Genomic DNA, 13,861 nt, shown 5'->3' on the forward strand with positions numbered 1-13,861 from the left:
TGCTTCACAATGACACGGTGTGATCAACTAGTAACAAATTATGGAACAGAATTAATGATCTAAACGCTAAGTCAGATTGATACTAAAAGATCTTTTGAAAAATAAGATATTCTCTACTAGGCAGCAGATGACTTACACTTCTCGATCTCAAAATGTACCGTTCCTTAATGTACGAATTCATTAAAGCTTGATATGTAAAAGACGTCATTTGTTTTAGCTGGGGTGCGGCCTATACTTTGTAAATTTTTAACACAAAAATGAACATCGGACAATCTGCTTTATGTAACAGCTTTTATTTTACTAGCTTGTACCTATAATGAATTACTTCATGGTAATATTAGTAGGTGTTACAATTCTCCTTTTGAAATGGATATTGTTCTGGTGAAAAACTGGTTTAATAGAACTCTGACGTCAATAGTAACTGAGTTGATAAGTCGAAAATGGAACTAGTCAATGAGCCGTAACTGGAAATATCTTAGAAAAGAAAGCATTACCCGATAACTGACTGAACAGGCTAAGGAAATTAGGTTGTTGTTCATCTCAAAAAAAGGATTAAAGTTTCTTTTTCGCTATTAGTTCAGTGTAAATAAAATTCCGTCTCCAGGAGGGATTTAGTTAATAGAAACGTCACACTTAATGATATAACGAAGTTATTTTTGACATTATCAGCAAGTTCAAGGGAGCCATTTACACGATCACAACATTTTTTAGACTCATACAACCGCTTAACTGTAGCATCATAGGTGAAATTACTCATATCCAAAACAGGTTAAAGAGCCAAGACATTTTCATGTATTTTAGCCAGACTATACAGCTTTGACGTTATTTTCTCTACGTGCTTCAACACTTTAGACAATTGTTTCGAAATAAAACCCTGTTGTTCAAACTTTTTTGGTGAATCTATTAGCTGTTTCCAAATTATTGTCAGTCACATTACTTACTTACTTACTTAATACCAGTTTTTAAGATCTACTCCCATCGTTTAAAAGAGTCATCATCTTGTTTAATTAAGCATTTTTATTCATTTGCTAACGTTCTTATACTTGGAACGGTGGACTTTATTTGACGTGAACTAATAGCAAGACGTGTAGAAACTTTAATTATCGTTTCTGAAATAAAATAGTTGATTTTCAGGTGTACAACGATTTCCCGTTTTGGATCTAACAGTGATAATCATTTTAACCAAATATAAAATGTATTTCAAATCTCAAAAAATGATCACATAGAACAAAAAAACACATATAAATATAAAAAGGTAAGTCCTCTGGATACAAGTCAGATTACAAGAATGATTGGATGCAGTAGTTTATGATAAAAGTCCTAAGTAAATTGATCTTGGATATTTTGTCTTCAATTCTGGCCACTGAACAATTACATCTACTAAACGAGTATAATATAAAATTTTCCCAGATAATGATAAAGTTTTGGTACGGCAAATACTTTCAACAAAAATTATAAGAGTTGAATGAATTCTCAGTATCTGTTAATGACAAAAAGAGAAAAGCAGCAAATAATATATAAAGAATCACAAAAACAAATTAAATAATTTCTTCAACGATCAGTGTTTTAAACGTGGGAAAAACTGAAATGTTTGAAACCCTGAGTTTATAGTGGTTCCTTTAATAGTGTGGATATGACAGTTCATGAGAAGCCTGTCAATACGTCGCTACTCTACCAAGTGACACTCTAATCACCAAGTTATCGATGGAGAAAGTAAACGAACGAAGTAATGACTACAGTAACACAAAATAGTATCATTGTATTTTCCAGTTTCTTTTTAAAATCTTATTCTGTGTGCTTTTAGCATGATACAATTTTAAGTGATTAAGTATTTCGTGATACTACATTTCTAGATCTGTTTGACAAATACCCTAGCAAAATTAGGAAGTAAATAACACTTATCCTATTTAATAAATATAATTTCAGACTAAGGGTTCTGAACTGCAGTATGGTTATTTGACTGGATTCACTAAATCAGTTTTCAGAATATAACTCAGTTTATATAGTCTGTGAAAATTAGACGGATGGATACCACCAAGTAACAATTTTGGCTTTTAATAAGGTATGAAAATCCAGACTTCCCAGTTGGATTTTAGTTAATGGTTCCACGTAGGAACAGTTTATTGCTAAGAACTAAAAATGAAAGTAACATCTCCAAATCTCCTTATTCAAACTTACAATCCTATAAAAGTAAACCTTCTATGTGGGCGAAACTTTTCTGATTAAAAAAGAAGAAAAGACGGACATCATGCGCAACCTAACTAAGTATTTTTAACAACATAAATTTTATGGGCGATAATGAATTCAGTGTAAAGTTCCGATTTTAAAACTTTCCACAGTAGGGTGAAAGTGCAAAAATTAGGAAAACAAGAGCGCATAATGTCCTCCTCTTGAAGACCACATCCCTTGTTTAAAGGATGACATGCCAACATCAAAAGTAATTAGAATGCACACGAACAAGAACACTGTACTAGTTAACTAGGTTTTATGAGAAAAACTTGGTAGAAACTAAATATTTCTTATTTCAAAAGAGTAGGGGTTTGTTGCTCGTGAATGATTAGGTTTTACACAGTAACATCTTGTCAAATGCCTGGGACTGTTATATCACTTGATTAAGCTCCATTATTTTGAATAACCAAACCCGCGACAGTTTACTCATTTATTTAAACGCATAAACATTAGTACAAGGGGGCACCGAATATGTATGCGCCACATTTTGTCATTCGATTTGTGTGAGGGCTGGAATATTGCTCACGTACCCAAACTGAAGCACATAGTCTTCTTAGGGGGCCACTTCTTGAGCCTTTCACCTAGAGGCCTAATCCACAAGGCGGTGGAACAACGTCAGGAGATGCAGTCCCATGGGAGCCAGTGACTAACAATAGGTTCAAACACCCCTTGTTCTCTCAGGACCATGGAGCTCATGTGCACCATTGGTTTGGAATCAAGATTTCCCAACTCTCCTAGGTGGGTCTTCCATATCGACTAACCAGGTTAAAACGCCGGACATTAGCTTTTCATCCTCTCAATTTCGTAAACAACACCCCTGACGCGAGAAGGCAGTGAGTAGGACTTTACTGGTAGTGGCTGTATACGCGTGGCCATGTGAGAGTATTTTGAGAGAGACAGCGGACTCTTCTCACCGTCGGCCATACCAAGACATTTGGAGGAAACTAATAACAGAGCTATGAAGGTTGTTTAAACTAGTTATCAAGATGATCAGATCCGCGTGATACGGGTATTTTTGTAAGGTACTCAGAACCATCTACTGTAATCATCAACACTACAAATCATTACAGTGGATAATAACGTAGAGATCCAAGAAATAACAATTGTATGTTACAGACAATCATTAAAGTGATTTAAAGTTACTTGTAATAGTCAAACTTTTTTGATTTAATATAAAAACCCAAAGTACATGGATGGGAAGTAAGCTCAAGTACTGGATGTAATACGACAATCAGAGACATGAAATATGACTTTCATTAAGACGTGTCATAATTATTAACTGATAATACATTAAATCATTATATTTGTCTTACGTGAAGTAAAATAGCCACGAAGCATATGGGGATACATGTCCCAGGACCATTACACAAAATCTACGTGAGATATGGATTGTATTAGGGTTGAGTGCATAAATGAGTTGATAATAGTCTTATATACAATAAAAACATATACAACGGAAAGTACCAGTTTGAAGAGGATATATACGCTGAAAAATTCGATACTAGAGGTCTTCGTACACCGGAATCAGTGAACAAAAGACAGAATAGTACGAAAGAACTGATAACAAAATTTTATAACATTGAGTAATATCTGACAGTACGTATTAGCTGATATCAACAGTTTACAAAATCGTAAATCGGATTACTCATTATTCATTGATGAATGTACACTAGATTGCCCATGGTAATTTGGCTTCCCTGTAAATCTGATATATAGGTTGTCATCCATCAGTCACATCTATCTTTAATTCGTTGCTCGATTATAGTGAGACAAGAGAGCAGGGTGGCTGAGACCTGTTGAGCACAATCAAAAATCCAACTACATTATTCATTTTCGTTTTTTTAATTAACCGGATATAATAGTGCTTTTTACTAAACGAATAAAATGTAGAAAACTAAGTGTCAGACATTGCTAAAGGAACATTTGATAGTCGAATTTTTTTAATCTACTACAAAAGACATAGCGGAGTTTCTTTACTGAGCTAGTAAAAAAAGGATTCCACATAGTGTTGACTGGAGTACTAATATTGAAGAATTCAGTCAACAAAATTACGATGATAAACATCTGTTTACTGAAAATTTATGAGGGGGAATAAAAATGTCAAAAGTAGAAGAGATGAAACAGTTTACACACATCGAGCTTTTAAACAATTTATGTCAACTCTAAACTTCAAAGGAGTTTACGAATTCGCTTGGACAGTATTCTTAGTCATTTGCAGCACGAAAAACTGTTTTTAATCTTATACAAACACCCTAGAATAAAGTAGCAATTAGATGTCCCTGCAAACATTTATCCTTCATACAAAATCAATGGCTCTTTTTATTGGGTGTTTACACTTGTCTTCCCAAAGTCTCTGTGTGTTGATTTGGAAACACGGTCAAGTCACTTTTTGAGCACCATCATATCTAAGGTGAAACAACTAATAAGTGGTGTTTATAAGATAGACATTCCACAAAAAGCTGTAAATTTGCGAGGTATGAAGTGAATAGATGTGGCGTTAAGTACAACACCACACTTTAAGCAATGATTAAAGGTGCCTTTCGGCAAAAGTACATTAATTTACGCTAAACGTGGTAAGCACTGTAGCTACTCATGGCAAATCAATGACCTAGGAAATTGAAAAGTACATGTTCTCGATCATTTCCGGTAACAAATAGTTGTGCCGAAGAATAAGTTACTCTAGTAGTAAGGATCTCGCTCTAGCGCTTTGTTAAACTATTATTCTATATTGACCATTATGTGTAAATGTTAATAAAAGTTTCCGTAACTCACCAATTTCGCCCTAAAAATGGTGACGATGGGGAACGCAAATAGACAAGACACTAAGGTACTGAAGATGCTACTGGCATATGACTGTTTTACTTCTCGAGCCCTTGGTATGCGCTTTATGCTGAACTAGAGATTTGTTATACAAAACTGAAACTAACTTTAGTATCACACTTGTTCTCTAAATCCAAGACCTTCTGTTCACTCATAGAGTCAGTCGCCGCGATAACGTATAAACGTGGCTGATATTTACAAGTCAATACAGAAGTATATGAGAGCATTTCAGCAGTGTGTCCACCTAACATAAAGTATGAAATAAACATTACCAGATCCTAAGACAATCATAACCCTAGTCATCGCTGGATCATCACACTTGGCTTTGATATAGAAATAAACATACGCAGTCACCCACAAAATTGGTATTATCCAAAAAATCTGTACTGATAGTTAACCGGCCAAAATGATATACCATTTCTCATAGCTAAATACGCTTGCAGCTGATGACCTTCTTATTTAACTTTTAGCGCTTTAAATTGCTTACAAAGATAATAGTTAAATGGTTCAAAATAGTTCTGGATGAAATACAAGAAGCTTCCGCTTAAAGGGCTTCCGCCTCTAGTGGCAGTTCATCAATGATGCTCCCCAGGTGTGTGAATGCTTTCACCTCTTCCAGAGGTAGAGAGTACACAAGTTTATGAACACAGTTTGACACAATCGATGTAGTGGAGGAGCTGATTTTCGACGTGTACATACTGGTGTTGATGAACAAGGAGGATCTGATGAAGATGTAAAGGCGAGGATTGGCAAAACAAGGGCAGCATTTCTACAATTGAAGAACATATGGAACTCAAAACAACTGTCAACTAATTTCAAGGTCAGAATCTTTAATACGAACGTCAAGACAGTCCTACTGTACGGAGCTGAAACGTGAAGAACTACTACGACCATCATCAGGAAGGTACAAGTATTTATAAACAGTTGTCTACGCAAAATACTCAACATCCATTAGCCGGATACTAACAGCAACAGCGTTTTATGGGAGAGGACAAACCAGCTTCTAGCTGAAAAGGAATTTAGGGGAAGACGTTGGAAGTGGATCGGACATACATTGAGGAAATCACCAATGTGCATTACAAGGCAATCCCTAACCTGGAATCCGGAAGGGAAGCGGAAAAGAGGAAGGTCAAAGAACACATTACGCCGGGAGATTGAAGCGGATATGAAAAGGATGAATAACAACCGGAAAAGACTGGAAAGGAAGGCTCAGGACAGAGTTGGATGGAGAATGCTGGTGAGCGGCCTATGCTCCTCGACGAGGGGTAACAGTCGTAAGTAAGTTAAAGCTTGGTCACTTCACAGTACACAGAGAGACTATCCATAAAGTCTACATTTTACGATTAAAAAATAGACATATTTGGTTTACACGTTTCGATCAGTGAATTGGTAAAAAAACACAGAGGATGTCAAAATTTATGATACTGAAAATGGCCGAATGACCTACATGGGGTAGCTTCCTAGGTCACAGGGACATTTGGCGGCCTTTCAACAGAGTTTGTTGGACGAACAAGAATTGTAATGACAGTTGTAAAATCAGACAGTTTGACTTCAGAAAAGTTGTCAAAAACGCCTGCTGGTGGTATGTGATTGAACCTTTCACGAGAATGTAGGCTCCTGGGGCGAAGTCAGTGCCCAGTATTCGGAAGACTATCATGATGAAGCATTCGGTTGTTCAGAATATCTGTATAATACTCAGCTTATTGAGGTTAGTATTCTGGTGTACCTGGTCTATCAATAAATATTCGTATGAAGTGTAGTTTATTTGCACAATCTAGTTGTATGTGTGCCAAAACCTTAATACCTTTTAATCATTGGCGTTAGTTAACTGATATTTATCCTAGCTGATAATTTCATAGTACCAGACTTAATTGTCGACCGTCTACTGTGTTTCTGGTACAGGAATCTAACATTGATTGCGTGTTGGCACATATTCCAAATTTCCAACCAAGCCATATGCTATAGTAATTCAGCAATAATAGTGGAATATCAAAAAGTTGTTTTATATATGAGGGAAAGGGAATAAACTAGTTCCCTCTTAATTGCTACTTGAGATATTTCTAATCTAGTTTATCTTGTCTTTAGCGCTTTTCCAAACAAGCAACTAAATATCGATCTTTTGAAGGTAATTTAACGTGAACTACAGACCTTTGCATACATATCGTCATGACCAGACTTACCTGTTCTGACTACTTCATTGTACTTGATTTCTTGAAATATTCCTAGATCGTTGATGTTAGTTATAACCTCAAAACAAATACCAACAGTTTGCCAAAATCCTTTTTTTCATGTCGAGAGATTTTAAAGTAAGACTTGAGATTTTTACTAAGTTAATACAACCCTTAATTCTAAGTTAGCGTAATTTCTCTGTCCGAACTTTCCGATTCAAGGTGCACGTTAGGTCTTTTTAGTGCTTTCTCACGTTCGCTAAATTTATTCATTTGGAAAAATCCTCATTTGGTTAACAATGCTTAAAAATGAAGGAATTCGCATGGTTATTTATTTTCATGAGACTATTGAAGCAATTATTGGCATGTCATTGTGTTAATTTCAGACTGAGGCAAGTAATAATGTGACAAAATATGATCAGAACGTGTATATAATTACACATTTAAAGATATGATTCAACAGAGAAAACTGAAATATAATGAAAACTAGCATATGTTAATAATAGGTGTCTTTTGTTTACATTAGTTCGATTTTGTCTGACGTAAAAAAACAGTCATTGCTGTGTTTGAAAGGTGGACATAAATTTACATGATATTAAAATAAAAGGAGACAAAATGCATTAAATAGCAAAGCACATAAATTTGTCCTACTCAATAACGAAGCCGTATATAAGTAGTACTTATCTTTCCTATACACAGAATTTACTGGGCTTCAGAAATATTCCATTCATTTTGAATCAATATGAATAAAGCAACACACATCTTGAAAGTGCTACGTTTCAATCTCGTATTTCATTTCCTCTGATAGTGTCACTCCTGATTTCACTTTGGTGAGAATTGTTACTCTTCAATTAAATAGCAGTAAAGACCATTTGTTTTTTCAATAAAAAATTGACCTCAACTATTTCACTATGATTCAAATACCTAATGTTATTTTGCCTAGACAAAACTGTTGGGGATTCTAAATCCCCAAGAATCACTTGGTGAACGTCATATTTTTGTAATTTTATCCTGGAAATTTAAATTTCTCATCTTCGTGCCAAAGCGCCCATTTACACCTTACTGTATTTCCCACTTGATAGGTCCTTTATGTCATTGCTTCGCTCCCTCTTTTGATATGCTATTTCGTGACGTTTCCCAAGAACATTTTTGTACTGTATATATATATATATATATATATATATATATATATATATACGCTTGAGTTGTGTGCTTGTTGTTGATCATATTTTCCCTCATCTGAACCTAGACTTCTCCCTCTAGTTAGTGGGGCTGGGACGCATTGGAATAGTTAGCTTGTCTTGCCGTTGTATTGCTGACCCTTCATTCCGTTTGCTAATTTAGGTTGATCTCGTAATCTCTTCAAACATAGCAAAAACGAACACAGCGAGATTTGAAAAGCGAAATCAGTTCATTCTATTTCAAGGATTTTCATCAGCTTTAAGCTTTAGGAGCTGTGTTGCTTACTTACTTACGCCTGTTACTCCCAATGAAACATAAGCCGCCGACCAGTTAGGAGCGATATATGCTACTGAAATTGAATGTTTCCCATAATTTTTGTGTAAAGTTATTGATTTACGTTGAAACAACAAGATTCTCTCTTATTTTATTCGTTTGTTTCCTGAAATAGCAAATTAAACGTAGTCTTATATTCTTTGACTTATTACAAAAATTTACCATTTATACTGCAAAATGATTTAATTGATGTAACTGTCATCCGATTTTTTGTAGAAGGTGCAAGCTATGGCAAATAGAGCTGAAGAAGTTGCACGTCATTTATGGATGAGTGGATGGGAAGTGGTGAACTTTCATAGATTACCTGCATGGTTGAAAGATAACGATATGTTGCTACATGGTCATCGACCTCAGTTAAATAATGTATGGGCTTGTTTAAAGTCGATATTTCGTATTCATACTGAAACTGGTAATATATGGACACATCTTATAGGTTTGTTTATTATATTAAACTTAACCGTCACTCTTTTCATACAATTAGGTTGTTTCAGCTTTGCCGTCATATTAGTCTTTGTACTTTCTCAGTCAAGCAGCTTATTACAATGGCAGGATAAACTTGTTTACTCACTATTCATTGTTGGAGCAGTGTGCTGTCTAGGGTTCTCCTGTCTTTTTCATACAATATCTTGTCACTCTGAGCATGTGGCAAAAATTATGAACAAGTAATGAGAATGAAATGTTTATATATACGTATATATTGATAAACAGTGCCTTTATTATTATTACTTAACCTGATTACTCAGTAGAAATCTATTACTTAATAACTTGTCAATTGAGATATTTTGTAAATAAGTAGTCTCCAGATCATAGTGTCATGTATTAAAAGTAATAGTTTATAAGAGTTTACTGAAGTAATCGCTTAACAGTCAATGCACTTGGCTGTCGTGTATTAGGTTACAGACTGGAACCAAGTTGGACGTCCTTTACTTTAAACAACTAGGTAGTATCACTAGCATTCATATTAAATGTGACTCAAATTTGAGTGAATAAGATTGCAGTTGGTTACCAAGTTGCATAATAACGACGGTTGTAATAGTGTAAAACTGTCGGTTAATACAAGTTTAAAGAAAATAAAATACCGAAATATAAAGTTCATACTTAAATTTAAAATCTCAATATATAAGCCTGTTTTCATATCTTATATTCTAGTAAATAAAATTTAATCAAACCTCGTATACTAAACAGTCCATCTGAAAAGCATCATGTATTTGTATACATAAACCGAAGACAAACATTTCCATCTTTGCACATCAGTACATCCCATGTCGTAACTAGCAGGTGCAGACTATCAAAGAAATGAATTATATAAATCCCTTTCAAAGAAATTAGTGAAAGTACCTATATACATTCCGCATGCTATTAAAATTTCAGAAATATTTCCGAATGATGTTTTTATGTGTAAAATTTTCTATAAATATTTATTAAAAAATAAGTTTACTTCAAGTGTATTGCATTACCAAGCGATAAAGATTTGATTTGATCAAAGTAACTTATAGTACTAATCAATTGTGTATGTTACCATTTTGTTTATAGGCTGGATTATACTGGAATAGCTGTCTTAACAATAGGCTCCTTTATGCCTTATTTATACTACTCATTTTACTGTATATTTTGGGCTAAAGTGTTTTACATGGCTTTAATTGGAGTTTTGGGCACTGCTGCGATTATTATTTCAATGTCATCGAAATTCGCTACTCCTCCTTATCGACCTTTAAGAGCGGGAGTTTTTATAGCTCTTGGTCTTTCAGGTGTAATCCCATCTGTACACTGTATCATTTTAAATGGATTTTGGCAATCAGTTCATCATCTTTCATTTGGTTGGCTTGTTTTGATGGGTGTACTTTATATCTCTGGTGCTTCCATTTATGCTGCACGTGTACCTGAACGATGTTTCCGCGGACATTTTGATTTGTGGGTTAGTTAAGTCTCATTAGTTTTTTTCTACATTAAACCAAATAATTTTTAATACAACTAGTTTGTTACGCAATATAACCTATAGCAAGTAGAGAAATAAGTATAGTCGATCTGAGAAGTTACTGTTTTTGTGTACAATATCCAGGTTTTTCAGTATCTGAGGCTAATTTTTTCCCCGGGTGTACCCTTCCGTTTCTATGACTATTGTCAATTGAAACTTAATTTACCGTGCTCAGTATAGTATGTATGCTTGTGTAAAGAATTGATCATTTAAAAAGTGAAATATCATCAAGTTGTTAAGCGAAAATACCACTTCTCATCAATCTCATTTTCGGAACTACACAGTTACAATTGTATTCATTTTTTGTTTGTTAAGTACAGTAGTTTTTTTTAAAGATATTTATAAATAAAATTGAATGTTGCTCAAATCATTAACAAGAATGATCGCTTATTCTGTAAATAATATATATTAGCGTGAAAAGAAACTGTTCATAGGACTAGATAAGGCTTCAATGTAGATAACGAGTTGCTTGACATTAATTGGAAAATAATATGTAATCACTGTAAAAACATAAGAGGATTTTTTTGAAAAATCGTATGTAATTATCTGTTGCTCAGTAAATGGTAGTTAATTCTTTTTTTCCTGTGTTTCAAACCGAGTGGGATATGTGGCGATGACCATAACGACAATTATGGTACTCTATGTACGACAGTAATGCTCGCCTCTAGCCTCCCCCTCCCGAGCTACTCTAAAAGACGAATCTTGTTAAGTAGATTTATTAGACGAGACCAAAAATGTTACCTTCAAGCTGATTTAGTTATATATCAACTCAATGATTATTCATTAGAGTTCTATTAACTTTGCTATCATCAATGAATACAAATTATAATGAATTATTCAATACAGGGAGAACGCATTGAAAATCATATAACTAGATACACTGAAAGTTATTGAATAGGATTCACGATAAACAGTTGAGGTTAACTAATCGAGAATCACTTTGAATCGAAATGCAAAATTAAGATCGAATTTCTTACTCGTAAGTTGTATGTGGGAATATATCATTTTCAACAATGAACTAGGATTTTTATGTGACCGATAAACACGTAAAGTGGTTGTTTAGACAAAGTTGCGTTTCAAGATACAGTTAATGGTGTGTAGAAAATTTCAAAAAATCGAGTTCTCTGAAATTAACCCGTAGATAGTGACTAGTATATCATTCAGGTCTGTTGCCAACAGTTTCATGTCGCTTAATTAGCTTCAGTGCATTATATTGGGAGCTTCCTCAAAATATTCATCTTAAAACACTTGGATTCGATTGTTAATATGATACTTTAACCATTCAGTCACAGGATATGTCCATTATCACAGTTTCTTAATTTTCTGAATATCCTACGTTTATCATTATTATTAACCAATTTTGTATGCCGTTAATATGTTAATGTGTACAAAATCAGAATATAAAACGCAAGATTTTCCAGTTTATGATCACTAAGAAGTGAAGATTCATTAAAATAGGATAAAGACGAATAACAAACCATAAAACACAATTTCGATCTATACTTTTCAAGAAATTTCATGTTAATTCATTCACTGGACATAAATGATAAGAATATATGATACTTCTAACACACCAATATGATATACTCATAAGTAGTCTGAGTCGATTATATAGTTAATACGAATAACATGAAAATATGTGATATTAATAATCACAACACAATAAGATAAACAAATAACTTGACGGATAGAAGTATAAAATATGTAAAATTCATGTAGAGATGAAGTTCCATTAAATTCAAATAAGCAACGTTTGAGTAAGATAAATTCAAACCAGCAATCGGATGATGTATATTACTACTGTTAACAAAAAGTTGTGCCGATTTGGGATTTCATTTGTCCACAGAGTCTCAGTTTATTCACACCAGGTACTTTAAATAAAAAAAACTATTAATTTTAAGTGGTTCTTCGGAGACTTTCGTATATTTCACAAGTAATTTTCTCTGAGAACTGACGTTAGTGCCTAAAACCAAGTACAGGAACGACCCACCTACATGACTTTCAGGACTGAGGACGATCAGCGTAACTTTGAATAACTGTGTTCAAATTGCTAGTTTCCGTGGGATAGGTGCTTCTCTAGGTCTTATTATTATTTTTCAATGAATTAACTGGTTATCAAGCTTTAAAACATTTCATTTGCGTGGCTGTTGTTAATACATTGCTCCTGATAAATTCACTGCTACCGTCCGTATTGGTTCTCTACCAGTAGGAAAACTTTAATTCCTACAACTTCAACTAATGCTAAAAACTTCGGTATATATTATATGGCAAAGCGGTCGATTATGGGAATGTATTTAGCTAGAGCATTGAATAGCCTTTAATTATCATTATTAAAATATCCTTTGATTACCAAACATAGATAAATGTAGTGTAAAAGAAGTATATTTCACTTTTCCATGCTTTTAATGCTTTATTGTATCGTAACAATATTGAATAAATTGATTATTATGGGGTGACTGTAGCCAACAGAAAACTAAGATTATTTCGTAGTATTCATTTTAATAATGTGAGTTTATTATATGGTTATTATGTATAACACATAAGATTTGTTAACGTTCACTAACAACTAAAAAGGTTTCGGATGCTTTTCATTACCCCATTTTAAAGTTGGCATGTGTAATATACATTTGGAGCTCGTTTTAAATTTGTTTAACTTCTTAAACTACTTAAATCGTTGAAATAATGTTTTTTTGTTTATGTCGATCAGTCGTAATCAAGGTAAAGTCTAGTACACATGTACATTAGTCCGAAAGTCAACACTAAGGCACTACAAGACGATAAGATTAATAAAAAATTTGAGATTATTTTAGTGGGAATCATTGTGACAGTTAGACTCATACTTGTGTTTGTACCAATGACAACGTCCGCTTTTTATTTATAGGCTTTTGATAATCATTCGACAATTACTGTTCAAGTGTATTTTTAAAATTAAAATATTCAATAATTTGTTTTGTTATTTCTTGTTTACCAGTTTCAAAGTCATCAAATTTTTCATGTATTCGTCATTGCTGCAGCGTTTGTTCACTATCATGGAGTAGTTCAACTTTCTACCTATAGATTATCAGAAGGTGATTGTCGTCCATCAGATGAGATTCTTACCAAGGAAATTTTCAGTATACCCTCATATATATTGCACATTATTAATAACCCTTGA

General features: G+C 33.8%; 2 protein-coding genes across 3 annotated transcripts; one reads left to right on the forward strand and one right to left on the reverse strand.

The window, feature by feature from the left end:
* Nucleotides 1-1,180: 1,180 nt before the first annotated feature.
* Nucleotides 1,181-5,508, reverse strand: Smp_045430.1 (glycosyltransferase-related; the record flags this gene model as incomplete). 2 transcript variants are annotated; one of them, XM_018790806.1, is made up of 6 exons in its annotated part: nt 1,307-1,480; nt 3,543-3,602; nt 5,002-5,124; nt 5,157-5,293; nt 5,322-5,430; nt 5,465-5,467. In XM_018790806.1, 6 exons carry the CDS (start codon nt 5,465-5,467, stop codon nt 1,307-1,309), a joined length of 606 nt encoding a protein of 201 aa, XP_018646041.1. The 2 variants fall into 2 exon arrangements, with proteins under 2 accessions (XP_018646040.1, XP_018646041.1); XM_018790805.1 differs by lacking the exon at nt 3,543-3,602 and having other exon boundaries at nt 1,181-1,480; nt 5,465-5,508.
* Nucleotides 5,509-6,570: 1,062 nt separating this feature from the next.
* Smp_045420 (adiponectin receptor, putative) lies at nt 6,571-13,861 on the forward strand (the record flags this gene model as incomplete). The annotated part of the gene is made up of 6 exons (XM_018790807.1): nt 6,571-6,631; nt 6,663-6,757; nt 8,949-9,165; nt 9,214-9,394; nt 10,266-10,647; nt 13,679-13,861. 6 exons carry the CDS (start codon nt 6,571-6,573, stop codon nt 13,859-13,861), a joined length of 1,119 nt encoding a protein of 372 aa, XP_018646042.1.

The sequence above is a fragment of the Schistosoma mansoni genome (genome assembly GCF_000237925.1).
Source record: "Schistosoma mansoni, WGS project CABG00000000 data, supercontig 0037, strain Puerto Rico, whole genome shotgun sequence".
Classification (NCBI taxonomy): domain Eukaryota; kingdom Metazoa; phylum Platyhelminthes; class Trematoda; order Strigeidida; family Schistosomatidae; genus Schistosoma; species Schistosoma mansoni.